The sequence below is a fragment of the Triticum dicoccoides genome, chromosome 3A, assembly GCF_002162155.2.
Source record: "Triticum dicoccoides isolate Atlit2015 ecotype Zavitan chromosome 3A, WEW_v2.0, whole genome shotgun sequence".
Taxonomy (NCBI): Eukaryota; Viridiplantae; Streptophyta; class Magnoliopsida; order Poales; family Poaceae; genus Triticum; species Triticum dicoccoides.
Genome location: NC_041384.1, coordinates 686,675,002 through 686,694,672, shown reverse-complemented (window position 1 = coordinate 686,694,672; position 19,671 = coordinate 686,675,002). Strand labels below are relative to the sequence as shown.

The following is a 19,671-nucleotide window of genomic DNA, read 5'->3' as shown; positions in this document are numbered from 1 at the left end:
TAACTAGATCCGTGTTAACTCAATAGGGTGATCTAGCGAGTTATCTTGAGACAAAAGGTCGCCTGCAATATTATAAAGTGACAGATTTGCCCTTGAGACTGCAAGGTCGTATGTTAGGATTCATGACATATGTATCTTCTTTTCCTATTTTTTCCTTTTAAAGTTGTAACTACCATTTGAGAATTGACTAAAACTGCTCGCATTAGTGCATCATTTTGTAGTCACCTGAAAATAATGTAGCATTGACTGAAACTGCTCACCATTTGAAGTATTGACTGAAACATTAACTACTATTGAAGTATTTTCTTTATTTTTTTGACTAGAAAAGCCTGAAGATGAATTAAGTTGATTCATGTAGATGAAATGGTTTTCCATTTCCATTTGTGTCGTTTCAGTGAAACAAAATGATATTGCAGCTCTTTTCATTTATGTGTTGTTTCAGTGCATTATTATCTTCCATGATTTGTTTTTCACTGATACATTTTGTTGCATATATGGAGGCCATCTACTATTCAGCTGATATTTGTTATTATATCATCTTGTTTGCGAACTTAAAAAGGTCCCTCAAAGAGAAGCGTTTTTCATATGCTCCTGAATCTGGTGTGCGGTATGATGGAGTTTACAGTTTGAGAACTGTTGGAGGAAGACTGGTATTCAGGTAATTTTACTTTACTAAATGTACAGAGGTTCCACATGCTGCTCTCTACTTTGTTCCTGTACAAGGCCAGAGCTACTATAAGGTGATGATATGCTACAGTGTGCAGTTTGCTTTATGTTTGTTTTGTTCATTTGATTGACCCTGAAAAAACTGATTCCACCGCATCTCTTTATGACAGCATGTTGTCCTTTGGTTTCAGTTCCTGTAATGTCCGTAAGGTTAGTTTTAAAGAGATGTATGATTCTATTCAGTTTTAATTTTAGAAGAACAAACAATTGTTAAAGAATGCCCATTACTACTGGTTCTGATATGTAGAGGGATGGCATTTGTTCATTTGATTGCTAAAGCCAACATCTAAATAGTGAAGGACGTAACTGATAAATCATCACAAAAATTCCCGGCGCAGCAAAGCGTGCATGTTCATCTAGATCCAAGCAGCTCTTTTCAGATCAATTAAGGAATCAATCTCATGATGGTTTATGCTTGATGCAGCGGAGGGTCACAGATTCACAAGTGTAAGGATCGGTACAATTGGGCCTCGCATTTTTTTTTCTAGAATTGGGTGTGCGTACTCTCTAAACTGAATTGAGTGAGCTAAATTTGTGCATCTAAATTGTAGTCTGTAGCTTTATGTGTTACGTCTTAAGGTTCAAATTGAAGATTGCCTTTGGGAGTAGTTTTAGTTGGTAGAAGTTTCATTCTACAAATACGCACACATTATGTGCTTAATGTGTGGCATAAACATGATCAGTTTTATGTTTAGAAACCAAATCACTGTCCACCCATTTTATTTCTTCATGACTATTTTGTGTTGAAATCAGATCACCGTTCACCTGTTCTGTGTATTGTTGTCTTTAATTTTTTTGCCTATTCTCAATAAAATGCTCAGTTTTAGGATGTGATTTTCAGTTTTAGGCATTTGGTACTTTCGGCATCGAGAAAAAAATTGTTCCTCTGAGCGTGTACCTTCAAATGCAAAGTTCTGACTATGATTTCGCGTGCAACCACAGCGCCGTTGGCCGCTCTACCTACCGAGTGCCACCCCGCCGCCTCCTCCCACCCCCCCACCTGGGACCTCCCCGCCCGCTCCCCGCCCGGTACACCCACAACGCTTGAGTCTGAGCAGACGCCATTGGCCCGTGGGCACAGAAGCAGAGTCCAGGATGGTGATGGTGCCAAGGAGGACTCTCGAACGTCGATTGATTGCATCGTTGCTGCCGTACCCATGGAGTGGCGCGGCTTCAACCACTCTGAGATGGTATTCCTCTCTCTTTCTTTCCTGACAGAACTAAGAATCTTGTGTCATCCTCTTTTCTAAATAAAGTATAACCTGCTAGCTACCTGATGGGCACTGTCTCTGAACTTTTCAACCCCTTCAGTTTTGCCGATGCACTGTAGACTCTAACAATGGTGGAAAGGAATCAGATTCCAATGAAACTAGCACTACTGTGTTTTTCCACAGTTGCCTTTTTTGCTAAATTAACTAGCTTCTTCATGGTAGAGTAGGTACAAAGATACTCTTTGATGAATTTTATTGATATTGTGTAAAGTAGAAAGCCTGACACTACTACGTTGGTAACTGAGTTAACCAATCGCAGAACTAGAAACAAGTAGGTGACAGGAAGATTTGTGGATTGTGAAACTTTTACTCAATCTTATCCCCAGGCCGCACAACATTTTCTTTAGCAAAGATGTCTCTGTTGCTGAGATTCTTACAGATGGCTCAGAGTCGGCGCAAAGTACATGGACACATTGGTGCTATATTTTAAAATTGTGAAACAGCATCCAAGCTACTTGTGAAGGTGTCAATTTCTGCATTGATAAAGATTCAATTATACTTCTGATGGGATTTTTTTCTGTTAGCTATCTGTACAAGAGAATGAACTTGAGAAATATTAATTTCTAGATAAATTTCTTTAGAAAGTGAAGCTTCCCCTGAAAATTAATGTTTTTCATGGCTGGTTTTGAAAAATAAACATACTTACTAAAGTCAATTTATTCAAACGATGTTTTCAGGGAGATAAAACCTGTCAATTACGTGGTAGAGATGAGATTATTGACCACTTAATTGCTGGTTGCTAAGTTTATCTAAACCATTTTGCAATGTGCATTGAACCCGAAAACTCTACCTGATACTGTTGTGACTTATTTAGCTCTTGGTTGTTGTATTATGTATTGTTCTGAAGGAGATTAGATCTTCAGAAGAAACTCCAATGCATCGAAGATTAAAAGAAAATCATGAAGACTCACATGCATATTTGAAAGAACATGCGGTGCTCCCATGTTTGGTTTTGGTAATTGATGACAATCTCTATGGACTAATGGTTGCCTTGAGTTATATTTGAAGGTTTTGTCCATAGGCTTTTCTTGGAGTACATGTGTTGGTTTCAAGGAGAGTTTGTGTCGACCAAGGTGCTATTCAAGGAATTACCTAAAGATTGGTCTTGTGAGAGATTGATCAAGACTAAGTTAAAGAGTGAATCACGTTGATCAACCCACAAAGCGTAGAAGATGTATCGAGAGGGATCAAGTGATCCCATGGTATGGTAAGCATTGTCAATTACGCTTTGTGTACTAACCCATGGTCTTCGTGAGGGTTCCTTGTGGGGTTAGGTTGCGATGTGCAAGTTCAAGTGGAGCACCACGAAGAGATCAAATGCTTGAAGCTTGCTGTACTTTGTGGTGACAATGGATCTGTGAAGATGTGCGGAAAAGTAGCTCACCCACAGTAGAGTATGGGGGAGCAATCAACTAGTCTTCATCGACTCAACACAATCAAGAAAGGTTGCGGTGTGCAAGTTCAAGTGGAGCATCACGAAGAGATCAAATGCTTGAAGTTTGCCGTCCATTGTGGTGACAATGGACTTGTGAAGATGTGCGAAAGAAAGGCTCACCCATAGTGGAGTATGGGGGAGCAATCAACTAGTCTTCATCGAGCCAGCATAATCAAGAAAGGTGGTTCAACTTGAGGGAGTCAAGATCGTCATCATCTAGCTCAAGTGGACCATGTGCAAGGCAAAGGTTTGCCCTTGGTAGGTTTTTTATTTTACCGGTCTCATGATGGTAGTTGGGAGACCGGGTTATAGGATCAATTGCCGTACTATCAAGGGGGGCTCTCGATGAGTAGCTTGATCGTATCGTTTATAGAGAGCTCAAACCATTGCATCCTTGCATCATCTTTATTGGTTCTTGTTTGGTTCTTCTCTTTGTGAGTTTTGGAGCTTATGGTCATCTTGGTGACAAGCTCGAGTTCATCGAAAACGGAGTCCACTCGCATCTTCTATGATGTTTTCGATGTTGGAGGTTTTTGTCGGTTCTTCTCGGTTGGAGGTTTCTCTCCTTTATTTGTTGGCATACCTCCCCTGCCTCTTCTTACTATAACCAGTCGCTGTTTTGATGCTACTTGTTGTCTTGTTTCCAACAAGCTTGAGTTTGCTCAATTCGGAGCTCATATGCAGAAGTTATGGCAGTTCTGATTTTCTTGAGTGTGGTTTTTGTCAGGGTCCCAGCGGTAGTACCGTGGTACCCAGCGGTAGTATCGCTGAGGGGTCACAAGCGGCAGTACCGCTCCGCAGCGATAGTACCGGCGGTGACTCCGCAACAGTACTACCGCTGGCTTACCAGGTCCCTACCGCGTCGATTCGAGGGGTCTTTTTCTGTGTTGGGTTGTGCGGTACCTCGCTGCGGCAGTAGTGCGGCAGTACCGCTCCTTAGCGGCTGTACCGCCCTTCCTCTGCGGTAGTACCGCCCGGTCCCTCTTTCCCTTTACCCTTCGTCCTGCGCGGCAGTACCGCCGAAGGGAGCGGTAGTACCGCTTATCTCAGCTGTAGTATCGTTGTCTCCTGCGGTACTACCGCCCCAAGGTTCATATTTTGTTGCTCCTTTTCCCTGTTTCTTCCACCTGAGCGGTAGTATCGCTCATGGAGCGGTAGTACCGCTCGTGTGCGGGCTGAGCACATAACGGTTGGATTTTCCCCCTCCTATAAAAGGGGGTCTTCTTCCCCATTGAATCTTATCTCTTGAGCTCGTGTTCTTCCCCCATTGTTGACCTTGTTTGAGCTTGCTAACTCTCAATTCCTTCATGGATTCTTGCTAGTTTTTGAGGGAAAAGAGAGAGAAGATCTAGATCCACATTTCCACCAATCACTTTCTCCTCTATGTGAGGGGAACCACTTGGATCTAGATCTTGGAGTTCTTTGTGTTCTCTTTCTTGTTCTTCCTCTCATTTTCCTCCCTAGCATTAGTTGCTTCGGTGGGATTTGAGAGAGAAGGACTTGGGCACTCCGTGTGCCCTTGCCATTGCATTTGGTGCATCGGTTTGAGTTCTCCACGGTGATATGTGGAAGTTACAAGTTGAGAAGCTTATTACTCTTGGGTGCTTGGTACCTTTGAGCTTGTTCCTCTTGGGTGCTTGGGTGCCCTAGACGGTTGGTGGTGTTCGGAGCTCAATCATTGTGGTCTAAAGCTCCGGGCAAGCGTCGGGGTCTCCAATTAGGTTGTGGAGATTGCCCCGAGCAATTTGACGGGTTCCGGTGACCGCCCCCAAGGGTTGCCAAAGTGTACGGGTTCGGTGACCGCCCCCGAGGGTTGCCATTTGTACGGGTTCGGTGACCGCCCTCAAGGGTCCCTTAGTGGAATCACGGCATCTTGCATTGTGCGAGGGCGTGAGGAGATTACGGTGGCCCTAGTGGCTTCTTGAGGAGCATTGTGCCTCCACACCGCTCCAAACGGAGATTAGCATCCGCAAGGGTGTGAACTTCGGGATACATCATCGTCTCCGCGTGCCTCGATTATCTCTTACTTCGAGCCTTTTACTTATGCACTTTACTTTGTGATAGCCATATTGTTTCTTGTCATATATCTTGCTATCACATAGTTGCTTATCTTGCTTAGCATAAGTTGTTGGTGCACATAGGTGAGCCTAGTTGTTTTAGGTTTCGTGCTTGACAAATTAACCGCTAGGTTTATTCCGCATTTGTTCAAGCCTAAACCGTAATTATTTTAAAACGCCTATTCATCCCCCCCTCTAAGCGACATCCACGATCTTTCAATATTGTTCACCAGACTCATCAATGGCATCATACAACTCGTAAAACCACCGACCTAATCACAAATCAGTCGCTGGTTGCATGCCGTAGCACTATCAGTTCCTTGCGGTGATCGTGGTTACTGTTTGTTTGTGGTGCAGAGGAATCAGTACAACAACAGAACTTGAAGCTGACGAGGATGGATGATGGTTGGTTTTGGTGGAGAGATCAGGTGCATATGAAGAACCTATTATCTTCCGTTTTTTGTTTTTCATCATTCAATGGGACAATTTCCTAATTCTTTTTTAGTACTGTCTGGAAAGGTTATTAGTACATATAGGTTTTGTCAAAATTTATTAGCACATATGAGGTTTTTTGTTTGGATCCCCTTTGGCTCTATATAATTCTTTGGAGTGGGATTCTACATAGATGCTTTTATTATTTTTCTCTCATTGCAACGTACGGGTATGTTTACTGTAATAATAAAGTCAGAAGGAGAAGGGCGAGGTCCAGATGGAGCTCTGCCAATTCCGCCGCTTTCATATCTCGACTGTTGCTGCTAGCTCTACTCTGCTCAACGATAAATTCTGTATGGTTAGTTAATTTACTAGGTAAATTGCATAGCTCAGTAGCATGCACACATGAACGCTCAAGTTACATGTTTGGTCAGCCATTCCTTGGCAGCCTATGGCTAGGCTTCCCAGCAGATGGAGATGCTCTGGTTCAGAATCTTATAACGTGAATTATTGAATATTACGCATTGTTTTAAATCAATTTATTGAGCTAGAGACATAAAAAAATTATGCATTGTTTTAAATCAATTTATTGAGCTAGAGACCCTCCTAGGTAAATTATGGAGATGCTCTGGTTCAGAATCTTATAACGGGAATTATTGAATATTACGCATTGTTTTAAATCAGTTTATTGAGCTAGAGACATAAAAAATTGATTTTTTAGTAACAGAGAGTACGTGTTGTCCTTTTTAGGGGAAGAGAGTTTTTTTTAGGGAAGGGGAAGAGAGTACATGTTGTCTGTGTATGTGTCGATCGAGGTCCAGCTTAGGCCAAGCCCAAAAAACAGTGCAAAAAACAATTACAAATGAAATATAATTTTCCAAAAAAATGTTGATCACCATAAAAATGATTCCATTTTTTAGAAATGTTCTCAAAATTACAAAAAAAAACACCACCTCAAAAAATATATATTCATGTTTTTATGAACAATAATAAGTAAGATCGATTTAAAGACTATTCCATGTGACTACTCGTTCATCGGATGAAAGTGCGGAGCTGAAGTAGGTCTTCGGTCTTCACGTCCGAATTTTATGGTCCAAAATGCTATGCTCAATGTAATTTTATTTCCAACATTTGCCAAAATTGGATATGAGAGGTGTTGCACAATGCTATGTTTTAAATATTTTCGCCCGTTGCAACGCATGGGCATTTGTACTAGTGAAGATCTGACGTCTATGAAAGACTGCTGCGGAGTCCCACACACCAGCGCCTCACGCGACGAAGCGACCGGCCGAAAAATTCGGCCGGCGTGTAGGCGTGAACCGTTTTCCTAAAAGTATTCATGTATTTCTCACGTGGCACTAGATTTCCCACAAAACCCCGCAGGTATATATGGCCAAACCCCACGATTCCGCCTACCCTCCCCGAGTGCGACGACTACGACGCCGACGTCCTCATCGACCTGCGGTGCTACATAGCCGACCGTCCGAACGCCACCACCGCCAGGGGCGCCACGAGCACTGGCCTCCCGATCCAGGTTACCTTCCACGCCGCCCGACCGCCGCTCCTCTCCTACCTGTGCGTCCACTGCCCCGGCCTCGACTACAACCGCCATCGTGAGCCCAGGGTCGTCGCCGCCGCTGAAGCCGACCTCGTGCTCCTTCGCGTCCCTAACAACATCAACGTCTGTGTAGTCATACAGTCCTGGGACTACTTCATGTACAGGCCACGAACCCATGTGCTGGACCTGCTCCCCAACCCGCACCCCAGGGGCTTCCACGACTCCGCGACCGCCCTCCTCAGCCGCAAAGGTGGCGCCTGGTACGCCGTCACCGCCATGAGCTATTGGTCCCCGGTGTACAAGACCGAGTGCAACTGCGACACGCCCATTATCAGGTGGGATTTCAGTGTCCACCTGTACCGCTCCTACGACTCCTAGTCCGAGGGGTGGATCACCGTGCCCATGTCAGTGGACGAGCTCGTCAGGGACAAGCTCGCCCCCCTACCCGTCGAAGTGTCGGAAGAAGACAGGCCGTATCACAAGACGGACAAGACGATCACGACCGGTGACGAGCGCGGCACGGTCGCCTGGGTGGACCTCTGGCGCGGCATCCTCGTCTGCGACGTCCTCGTGGAGCCCCTAGTGATAGTGCATGACATCCCGCCAACGAAGCTGTACAACAAGGCCCTAGATTGTTAGAATTGTGTCGAATATTATTATACGAGGTAGGTTACAGTTGGACTTGGTTTTGGATTGTGTGTAGACAGGATAGGAGTTGTGTCCTAATACGACACTTGTATCCTAGGCCTCTCTTATATAGCGGGGGAGACACACGATGTAACATATGCCAACATAATAGCACGGGCACGCGGGGGAGCCGGCGGCGTGTGCCGGCGCCCGGACGGCCGGGGTGCGGTATTGTAGCGGTGTCATGGGGAAGAGTGTCCGTAGTCATGCCCCGGGGATGTAGCCATATCGGTGAACCTTGTTAACAAATCTTGATGTCGTGCCTCATGTGATTGCTTGGTTCTCGGTAGATTGACGGAGCGCCTCGAATTTATTCTAACAAGTGGTATCATGAGCAAGGTTTGAGAAAGGCGCTGATTGTTGATCTAGAGGAGAGCGCGATGGAGACCGGCTGCAGATGAGCACGAAGTGCGTGCGGGACGTCGGGCAGCAATCGGAGATTGTCGTGGTGAAGAGCAATCGGAAAGCAGGCAGAATCAGCGGAAGGCAGCAGGTTATCGGCGACTTTGGTGATCGTCAGATCGGTTTCGGCCAATCGGTGGCATAACACGATGTGGCGGCTGGCGAGGGCACACAGGCAGACGACAGGAGCTGACGCAAGCGTCCTGCAGGGGTCGAGCGAATGACAAGTCAGAGCCAGGCGCGTGGCACAGGTGGCGTCCAACGTGGCCCAATCGTGGAGGAGCTAGGCTCGTTGCAGCCCGGCAACAGGCCTAGGCGAGGCTGTGTGGGTTTCTGCGCGAGAGGCCCAAGCTGAGCTGGAAGGAAGGCCGTGTGCGTGTGCGAGTTGGCTAGAGGTTGGCATGCAAGTTGTGCATCATGGCGTGGCTTGTTCGTGGGATTTGTAGTTAAAAAAAGGGATTCGTTTCCAAGAGCTGCTAGAGCGTGTTAGACCATGGGAGTTCCAATTACCATCAGGTTGATCTATAGCGTGGAAAAGTAAAGTACAAGAAGAGAGTCAAAAAGAGCCACGGGTGCTGAATGCATGAAGGTGAGCTTGTGCTTGCTGCTACATGTACGAGAAGACTAAAAGGGGACTGCTTCTGGTGTTCTTTGCATGGTACGCTAAGGTGCTGTTGTTTGACATGGCAGGCGATGGGGAAACGAGGCCGGTGATGTGCAACGTGCATGGATCATGCATACACAGGGTGTCAAACAATGTATGGAGATGTGCGGGCGGATACGACATAGGGTGGAGCATGGTTGCAGTCGGATAATTCGGCTGGGTCGGACTGGACAGTCTGATGGATCGATGGGGATGTCGGTCAAAGCAGAAGACGGTGGTGATTTCAGCGACGACGGCATAGGAGCGTGATGTTGATGGTGGCCAACTTCTGGAGCGTGGAAACACGTGGTGCAGGCCCGAGGGCTTGTGCGGCTTCGACAAGACAAGGCGCGGGGTTGATTCAAGGTGGCGTACACACGGAGCTTGAAGTCAACGGGGCGTGAGGGTGGACTGGTCATCTACCATGGAGTCATGTTGAAGGTGGAGCTGGAGTCTGATGAATGACTACACTCTGTGCTGATGGAGGGGCTACGGCGTAAATGCATGGAGAGTCGAAGCCTATTTCCGCGGGATAGCGAGAGACACGTGGATCAGACTAGGGCCCAATGGTCTGATGGAGGCGTGATACTCGGCATCGATCGGTGATGATCGGTGGTTCTCTGCAGTGGGGGTTGAGTGATGTGGGTTCGCGACCTCGGGAGACTCAACCAGGACAGCAGAGGCTCGATGCGGTGATAGCGACGAGGCGTGCGGTAAGCACGGGACACAACGACAGGCCAAGGCACTGGTGGTCAGACAAAGTATGCAGGGGTGCTGAAGCAGTGTTGACGAGTACCAGGTTCAAGTAGGTGACTGGGTCTATTGGTGTCGGTTGATAGACGAGAGTTGACTATGAGGAATCTGAGAAAGTGGCGGAAAGTCTGAAAATGTCAAAACAGAGAGAGTACATGGCCGTATATTCTGTGGTGCTCGATGCACATGGCAAAGTGGGGATGACAAGACAGAAGGAGGCGGAGTGCTATAGCTGCGGGACATGCTAGAGATTATCCGGGAAAAAAAGAATGAACCAACTACGAATTTGACTCAAGGTGACACAGGGTGACGATGAAATTCCTTCAAGTTTCAGACAGACAGTCAAGGAGAGCGATGATGTTGAGTTCAAGTAACTCTTATATGTGGCGTTCAATATGTGAGTTGTTCACTTTCACACAGACAGTGGTCGGTATGTGATGACGTTGGACGGATACTCTGGAAGTTGGGAGCACGGACTAGAGTAACAAGAAACTTAATTTTGCTAGAGTGTTGAGTGTGGTTAAGAAAAGGAGTGATTACAAGTTGCAGGTGGAGTCACATGGAGGCTGGGAGTAGCAGCGGTGCTCATGGCGTATCTCAAGTCCAATGTACATGAAGGTTCGACGCATGGATGAATTCAAGGTGGTGAAGAATATTCGCCAAGATGGAGTTTGTTAGAATTGTGTCGAATATTATTGTACAAGGTAGATTACAATTGGACTTGGTTTTGTATTGTGTGTAGACAGGATAGGAGTTGTGTCCTAATAGGACACTTGTATCCTAGGCCTTTCTTATATGGCGGGGGTAGACACACGATGTAACCTATAACAACAGAATAGCACGGGCACGCGGGGGAGGCGGCGACGTGTGCCGGCGATCGGAGTGCGGTATTATAGCAGTATCATGGGAAGAAGCGCTCATTATACGTCAACACTTCCCCTCATGTGTAGCTCTCTCAGGCCTAAACGTGGACCGAAAGTGGGCTGCAATATAATTGCGCCAGTCGGATCTTGGACTCAAGACATCTTGACTTTGATACCATGTAGAAGTGCATGCTCTAACCAATGCAATCAAAAAACCGATCTGATGAAAAAGACTAGACAACACATTATACGTCAATACAGTCTCTGACAACCTGACTGTCAACTTTCAAGCAAAGATGTCACCATGGATTCCGGCGGCGTTCCAGGTCATCGCGACCTGCTGTCTAAGCTGAGCAGCAGCGGCAGCGACACGACGCCAGCGTTGCCAAAACTTCAGATGGCGTTCCCCACCATAAGCATAGACGACGACGATATTGTCTACATGGCTTCTAGCACCAAACACGGGATCATGGAAAACATGGAGTTCATGATTGCTATCGATGTGAGGAACAAAACCTTGCGAGGAGTAGCTCAACTTGATGTCAAGAAGCACTTCGTTTTCTTTCCCAACTTCTACACCGGTGAGATCTGCAGATATCTGAGCAAGAGTGCAGGTAATTAATTAACTTCTGTGTACTGCTGCTACTCGCTTTTGCTGGATATTTTTGTGACTGACTATCAGTATGAATATTCAGTTCTGTATCAGCTGTTTCAACAAATCCTGTTAATCCAATAGAAATACGTTGCTGAATCTGTCTTGTGCTTGTGCGCCCAACCATTCTTGTATAATTGTGTACAGTTAAGCGTTGTGGAAATTAATAGATGATGACTCACAAGTCCACATCTCTAAGTTTCCTTCAATGTTGGCGGTGAAGTTCTGCAAGTTGAGAGAAGCTATACATTATTGCATTTAGGATATAGTACTACTGTATATGCTTGTAATGTTAGCTAGAGGATAAACAGCCAAGAAACTGTGTTCGACCTGTTCCTGGCAATGGCATGGCCAGAGAAAGTATTGAAGTTGTGTTTAACAAGAAATTAAGAAATTTCACCAAAGTCAGCCTGGATAAGTCATTCTATTCTAGCTGCAGGTTTCTGCTTGTCTTATTTTCGTGCTAATAACTGGCAACATGGGTACTTTTCTCGTCGATGGAAAAGATAAATCAGTTACTGCTCCTAACCATTTTCTTACTAACATGAGCTATACGTATATGTACTCTTTGACGCAGGGGCACCAGTACAGCTCAAACGAACTGAAAGGGAAGCTGCTAAAGCCAACTGAAAAAGAGCCTGTTAAGTTAACTGACAAAAAGGAGGGTAAACATACCAGGGTGCACGGGGACAAACAGACCGGCAGAACAAGGCTGCCGGTGAACAAGAGAGTAATGAAGACCTTGGAGCAGCTACGAGCGATTAACTGGAGCTGCCCGAGGCGACTTGGTGAGCAGATGAAGGACGCGGATAATGGCGATCAAGGAGCTTGTTGAATTGATCTGTGAGAATTATGCCAAAAATGATTTTCTGGATTGATTTGTGTGGAACTTGTGTAGGCTCAGCTCCATTCGGTTTTATTTCTGTGGCCAATGCTTGTCCGTGCTTGTGGTTTGATTCCGGTATTTTCTTGCTTCGCTCGTAATATATTTGTTATTAGTCGGAGCCAAAAGTCCAACCAAAATTCTTTAGCTGAGCTGTTGAACAATTCTGTTTAACTGCCCGAGTCCAGGTTTCTAGCATTGGAAGCATATCATTCAACTATTCAAGGGCCCTGTTTGGGAGCATTGTAAAGTTTTACTGGCTTCAGCAGCACAGTGGATACAGAGCACTGAACACAAATTCTAACGATTTTAAGTGAATGATGGCCTTCTTCAAAAAAACTGACAGTGAGAACTGCACTGAACACAAACTGCAATTTTCAGTAACCGCATTGCATATTTCTCAAGATTCTGTGATTATGCCATGATCATTCAACTTATTTCATACTTCCTCCGTTCCAAATTACTCGTCGTGGTTTTAGTTCAAAATTTGAACTAAAACTCGTCGTGATTTTAGTTCAAAATTTGAACTAAAACCACAACGAGTAATTTGGAACGGAGGGAGTACAACACAATCATTGTATTTGTATACTCCATCCGTTCCAAATTACTCGTCGCAGAAATGGATGTATCTAGAACTAAAATACATCTAGATACATCCATACTTGCGACAAGTAATTCAGAATGGAAAGAGTACATCATAAGATTTTCTTTTTTAGGATGAGCCACACGACTTCTGAAGTTTGGACTGCAACTGGGCAGCTCACGAATGGCGGACCTGGAAATTTACTGAAACCTGAACAAAGCGAGTGCCATTTCCACTATCTGCATTGTAAGAATTTGTGTAAGCGTTTCTCTGCTCCTCGAGGGAGCCGCATCGCATGTATATATATCAAGGCCGAACGAGCCTTTGCCGTAGCGTACAAGTCCAGAGAAAGAATCCCGATCTGGTTCGGTTGAGGAGATAGACATAGCTACGGGAGGTAGATAGAGATAGGAGAGATTACATGAGTTAAACGGTTCAAACTCTAACACCCTCCCTTAATCTAAACTATCCTATGTTAAGATTTCTCTTGAACTCTTCAAAGGACTTGGTTGGCAAAGCTTTGGTAAACCCATCAGCTACTTGATCTTTGGATGGAATGAATCGTATATCCAACTTCTTCTCTGCAACTCTTTCACGCACAAAGTGAAAATCAATTTCAATGTGTTTGGTTCTACCATGAAACACTGGATTAGCAGAAAGATAGGTTGCTCCCAAGTTGTCACACCATAGACAAGATATACGAGGTTGCTTGATTCCTAGCTCATGAAGCAAAGATTCCACCCAAATAATTTCAGCAGTTGCATTTGCTAGTGATTTGTATTCAGCCTCTGTACTTGACCTTGACACAGTGGCTTGTTTTCTGGCACTCCAAGAAATAAGGTTTGAACCAAAGAATACTGCAAATCCTTCAGTTGACTTTCTGTCATCAACACATCCTGCCCAATCAGCATCAGAGAATGCACTAACAAGTGTGGAACTGGAACGTCTGAACTGAAGTCCCAAACTCATAGTATGCTTAATGTATCGTACAATCCGTTTGACAGACGTCCAATGAGTGGAGGTAGGAGCATGCAAATATTGACAAACCTTGTTCACAGCAAACGAAATATCTGGCCGTGTCAAAGTCAAGTATTGTAGAGCTCCAACAACACTTCTATATTTTGTGCTCTCCTCTTCATTAAGAGGTTCTCCCTGATATGCTGAAAGTTGTTCTGAAGAAGACAATGGTGTAGGAGAGGGTTTGCAATCCTTCATTCCTATTCGGGTTAGAAGTTCAGTGGCATACTTCTCTTGATTCAACACTATGCCATCTTGAGTCTTCTTAACTTCAATGCCCAAAAAGAAATGCAAATCACCAAGATCCTTCAAAGCAAATTCTGAACTCAAATCTAGCAAGAGAGCATTAGTGGCATCTTGAGAAGAACTTGCAACTATAATATCATCCACATATATGAGCACAAAAATCATTGTGTTTGCCTTATTATAAATGAAGAGAGAAGTATCTGCCTTGGATGGAATAAATCCAAGATACTTCAATTGTGAACTTAACCTTGAGAACCATGCTCTAGGTGACTGCTTCAGACCATAAAGAGCTTTGTCAAGCCTGCAAACATAATGAGGTGTTTGTTTGTTTTCATATCCTGGTGGTTGCCTCATATAGACCTCCTCTTCCAGAACACCATGCAAAAACGCGTTCTGAACATCTAGCTGTCGAAGACTCCATCCCCTAGAAACAGCAATGGCTAGCACAAGTCTTATAGTAGCAGCTTTTACAACTGGACTGAAAGTGTCCTCATAATCAATCCCATACCGTTGCTTGAATCCTTTGGCAACAAGACGTGCTTTATACCTATCAATAGAGCCATCTGCTTTTCTTTTGATTCTATAGACCCACTTACAGTCAATAATGTTTTTACCTCTCTGACTTGGCACCAAGTGCCATGTCTTATTTTTCATGAGTGCATCATACTCTTCATCCATAGCCCTTTTCCATTTAGGATCTCCAAGCGCATCTCTCAACTTTGCTGGTTCACCTGAAACACATAACATGCCATATGGTATAGTACCATCTCTTCTTATTTTGGGATTTCTAATACCTTTCTGTAGCCGGGTCATGACCCTTGAGGTGGTAGCAGGCTGTTCTTGCTGTTGTACAGAAGATTGTACAGATCGGCTGTTTGCAGAAGATCCAGGAGATCCATCCATGTGTACAGATTGTGCTGAAGTACCGGATCCAGTAGCCCCTGGTGTGGCCTGTCCTGCACTAGCAACGGCTGAATCCACGGAGCGACCCGGAGCAGAAGATCCCGAGCCTGCGGCGCCTGTCTCCTGCATGCGCGCAACTGACGCCTCCTGCATGCGCGCGCCGGACGAGGGGAATCCCGCGTCGTCGCCTGGCGACGTGGCGGATGCGGAGCGGGCTGGAGAGGCCTGGCTCTCCTGTCGGCTGGCGGGCGCGCGATCCCGCGCGGATCTCCGCCCGTGATCCAAGGCGGATCGGCGCACAGGCGTGACAGGCGCTGCCGCATCCTCCTCGTGCTCTGCGCCTGCTGCTTCTTCTTCAAACACATCAAATATAACATCATTTTGCACCGGATTTTGATCATTATGAACGTTTTGAACGCCGTTTTCTTCATGCACCTGCACAGACCGGAGTAGAACTAGAAGGAATATTAGCACATTGATTAGTACAATTGTTATCACCCCCTTGATCAAATTCCGGAAGTAGAAGAATTTCTTTTCGAAGAAGGGCACCGGCATTTGGATGGAGTGATTTGAAGGGAAAAACAGATTCATCAAAGACAACATCCCTAGATATGTAGATTCTACCAGTAGAGACATCAAGACATTTGACCCCTTTGTGTATAGGACTATAACCCAAAAAAACACATTGTTTGGAACGAAACGCAAGTTTGCGTGTGTTGTATGGCCGAAGATTCGGCCAACATGCACAACCAAATATGCGGAGGGATGTATAATCAGGAGTAATGCCAAAAAGACGAGTGATAGGGTTTTCAAGTTTGATGACTTTACTGGGTCTAATATTAATAAGATATGTTGCGGCAAGAAAGGCCTCATCCCAAAATTTGAGAGGCATAGATGCATGAGCCAGCAATGCTAGTCCTACTTCAACAATGTGTCGATGCTTTCGTTCAGCAGAGCCATTCTGTTGGTGAGCATGGGGACAAGATACATGGTGAGAAATTCCAATCTTTTGAAAAAAGGAATTTAGTTTCTCATACTCACCTCCCCAGTCCGTTTGCATGGCAAGAATTTTAGAGTTCAGTTGACGTTCAACAAGACTTTGAAAGTTGCTAAAAACTTGAAAGACATCGGATGGCTTCTTTAGCAAATAGATCCAAGTAAATTTACTATAGTCATCAATAAAGCTTACATAATAAGAAAATCTACCAACTGAAGTGGGGGCTGGTCCCCACACATCTGAAAAGATAAGTTGTAATGGAGCAGTAGATACACTAGTAGAGATGGGATATGGTAATTGATGACTTTTTGCTTGTTGACACGCATCACAAACTGACTCAATACTAGACACAAAAGGAAGTCTATTTTTACTAATGACATGCTGAACTATGACTGAAGATGGATGACCCAAGCGTCGATGCCACTTCTCTGAAGATGGTTTGGTGACACTCTAAGCTTGTTTATTTGACTCCGAAGAAGAAGATGATATGATTGGATAAAGACCTCCCTCGCATCTTCCTCTAAGAATGACTCTCCTCGTTGCCAAATCCTTAATCACAAAAGAGTGAGGATAGAATATGATGAGAACATTATTGTCAAGTGTAAAACGATGGACAGAGACAAGATTTTTCGATGCATGAGGGATATGTAAGACATTGTTTAGATGAAAATTTTTCTGAGGGGTTTTAACAATTGAGTTACCAATGTGAGTAATATCCATACCAGCTCCACTTGTCGTGTGCACTTGATCACCTCCATGATACTTCTCCCGCATCGTCAATTTATCTAGCTCTCCTGTGATATGCTCGGTAGCTCCTGAATCTGCATACCAATTTGTATCGATGCCATATGAGTTGGTGACGAGGTTGACCTTCTTCTTTTCCTGACGATCTTCCTTGTACCGATCCCAACAGTCTCTCGCGCCACCAGCATGGTATTTGTAACATATCTGGCACTCGGGGTAATCATCTTCCTGCTGCTGTTGATACTGCTGCGGTGGTGGCTGGCGTTGACGCTGCTGGTAGCCATTGTTTCCACCGTTGCGAATAGACGGAGAAGGAGCACGGTCAGAACGCCCACGCCCTCTTCGTCCGCGACCTCCTCTGCCCCGATACTGGCCACGCCCCCTGTACACGGCGTTGGCTGACGAACGGAAGCTTGGTCCGTCGCCTAGCATCTCCATCCTCTGATCGAAAGCGGAGATCTGTGAGAAGAGGTCATCAACCGTGATGGAGTTTTTTATGGCGCCGACTGCTGCGACGATGGGATCATAATCTCTATCAAGTCCGGCGAGGATGTAGTCCACCATCTCTCCGTCTGTCACCGGACGCCCTGCTGCCGCAAGTTCGTCTCCGAGGCTCTTCATCTTGGCGATGAAGGCATTGCTGGACATGTTGCCCTTCTTGGTGTTGGAGATGGCGATCCTCAAGTTGGTTATTCGCGATTGCGACTGCGCAGCAAAGATCGTGGTAAGGGCAGTCCATAGATCAAGGGTACTTTCCTTACCAATAACTTGCGCGAGGATTTCTGGAGTGAGCGAATTCAGCAGATAACTTAGGACCTGCTGATCTTTGGCAATCCATGGACCATACAATGGATTCGGCTCGATGGCCGTGGTCTTGTCCGCCTTGGTGACCTCCACTGTTTTTGGCGGCGCTGCATCGCTGCCGTCGAGAAGACCGGTCACCTGCGCGCCTCGCAGGGTCGGCAGAACTTGCGCTTTCCATAGGAGGTAATTCCCCCTCGCGAGCTTCTCTGATGGAGGCGCGCCGAGGTTGAGGCCGGCGGCGCTGGAGCTCATGATGATGGCGAAGGAAAGGCGCTAGGGTTCTGGATTGAGTCGCTAGATGATAGGGAAGAGACTAGCTCTGTATACCATGTAAGAATTTGTGTAAGCGTTTCTCTGCTCCTCGAGGGAGCCGCATCGCATGTATATATATCAAGGCCGAACGAGCCTTTGCCGTAGCGTACAAGTCCAGAGAAAGAATCCCGATCTGGTTCGGTTGAGGAGATAGACATAGCTACGGGAGGTAGATAGAGATAGGAGAGATTACATGAGTTAAACGGTTCAAACTCTAACATGCATGGCCATAAATTTGCACCCGAGCTGCTCGGACAGGAGGAACATTAGGAATGTCGGATTCTTCCAGGCGAATCAGAGCAGATCGCTATTCATCATAGACTCTTCAGGCGATCGTCGCACCCTTAATCAATTTCAGAGAATTTAGCGGGGTACCTCCTAGCTTCATGTCCTTCATCATCAGTGGAATGGCAAGATCACGACGACGCTGCTGCTCCATGCCCCGGTGGTAGAACACGGTGGCGGCCACCGTGGAGTAGAGCTGCACACCGGCGGACGGCAGAAGGAACCCGTACAGGCTGCCCAGCAAAAGCACGCACCCGCCCTGCCCGCAGTCCAGAGCAAACGCGTACACCGGGTAGGTGGCCAGTGGCAGCACGACGCTCACCACGAGCACCTGCAGGGCGGCCTCCTTCCAGCTCGCGGCCGCGGTCATGAGCCGCCACGCGCGCTGGAGATGAGCGGCCGCGCTCGCGCCGCCACCACCGTCGCCGCCTTCCTCTGCCGCCGCCGTCGCCGACGCGGCGATGGCGACCGGGAAGACCGCGGCGAGGAAGAGGCGGAGGAGGAGCGTGGCGAGGAAGACGAACAGCAGGACGCCCTGCACGAACGACTCCACGCCGCCGGTGTCCGAGTGGCTCCAGCTGTACCTGTACCAGGAGTCGAGGTAGTACGCCGGGACGGCCGTCGACGCGAGCTCCGCGGCGGCGACCAGCGCGGCGCAGGCGAAGATGCCGCGTGGCCGGGGGGTGCCGCGCACGAGCTCGGCGAGCGAGCGCGGCCGGTCGCCGCGGAGCGTGGCGCAGGCGGCGAGCGCGACGGCGGCCTGCGTGGCGAGCTTGCTGGCGAGGTACGCTAGGTGGAGGACGAGCAGCGCCGCTGGGTGCAACCAGATCGTGGGGCCCGACAGGGCGTACTCGTGGGCGAAGTGGACGGCGACGGCGAGGAAGAGGAAGGTGTGGGCGAGGACGAGCGCCAAGACCGGCGCGAAGAGCCTGACGTTCCGGGTGGGGAGGATCAGGGAGTCCGCGACGAAGCCGGCGCACGGAGAGAGAGACGGACCTCCACCTCCCGGGCCTGCCGGTGCGGCGACCATGGTGGGACGAACTGGTCTGGTTACTAGCTAGCTAGGGGGTTTGGCTGCTGAGAGTGTGCGCTTGTGGCTTGTCGATGGTCGAGAGGCGGGTGGTCAACTGAGTGGGCGGAGGAAATTATGTTGCGGTATGCCGTGCTGTTTGGTTTCTTCGCGAGCGGAGCGGTCGAGGCATCTGCTCATCATTTTCTTCTCCTTCCTTGTCCTTTTCCGCGGCATGACGCCATGGCTTATTCGGGTCGATGGTCATCATCCGTGCCTCTAGTTTCCTTTTTGTCTCCGTTTGGATGGAACCTCGAGCAATTCTGTTGCACGTTGGAGGCCGGAGGTTGAGAGTTCTTAATGGAGCCAATTACATCACAGGTGCCTGAACTTGAAAAGAAAAATCAGT

General features: G+C 46.9%; 1 protein-coding gene and 1 pseudogene across 1 annotated transcript; one reads left to right on the top strand and one right to left on the bottom strand.

Annotated features, from left to right (window-relative positions):
• Positions 1-7,260: 7,260 nt before the first annotated feature.
• LOC119272873 lies at positions 7,261-8,118 on the top strand (annotated as a pseudogene).
• A 4,858-nt stretch (positions 8,119-12,976) lies between these two features.
• On the bottom strand, positions 12,977-19,362 carry LOC119272903. Its single transcript, XM_037554254.1, has 2 exons — positions 18,188-19,362; positions 12,977-13,184 (listed from the first exon to the last, which is right to left on the bottom strand). The coding sequence occupies exon 1, from the start codon at positions 19,281-19,283 to the stop codon at positions 18,294-18,296; it is 990 nt and encodes a 329-aa protein (XP_037410151.1). The 5' UTR covers positions 19,284-19,362; the 3' UTR covers positions 12,977-13,184; positions 18,188-18,293.
• Positions 19,363-19,671: the final 309 nt, after the last annotated feature.

What these genes read in the sequence shown, in the direction of transcription:
- LOC119272903 (XM_037554254.1), bottom strand. Translation starts at nt 19,283, where the DNA reads ATGGTCGCCGCACCGGCAGGCCCGGGAGGTGGAGGTCCGTCTCTCTCT.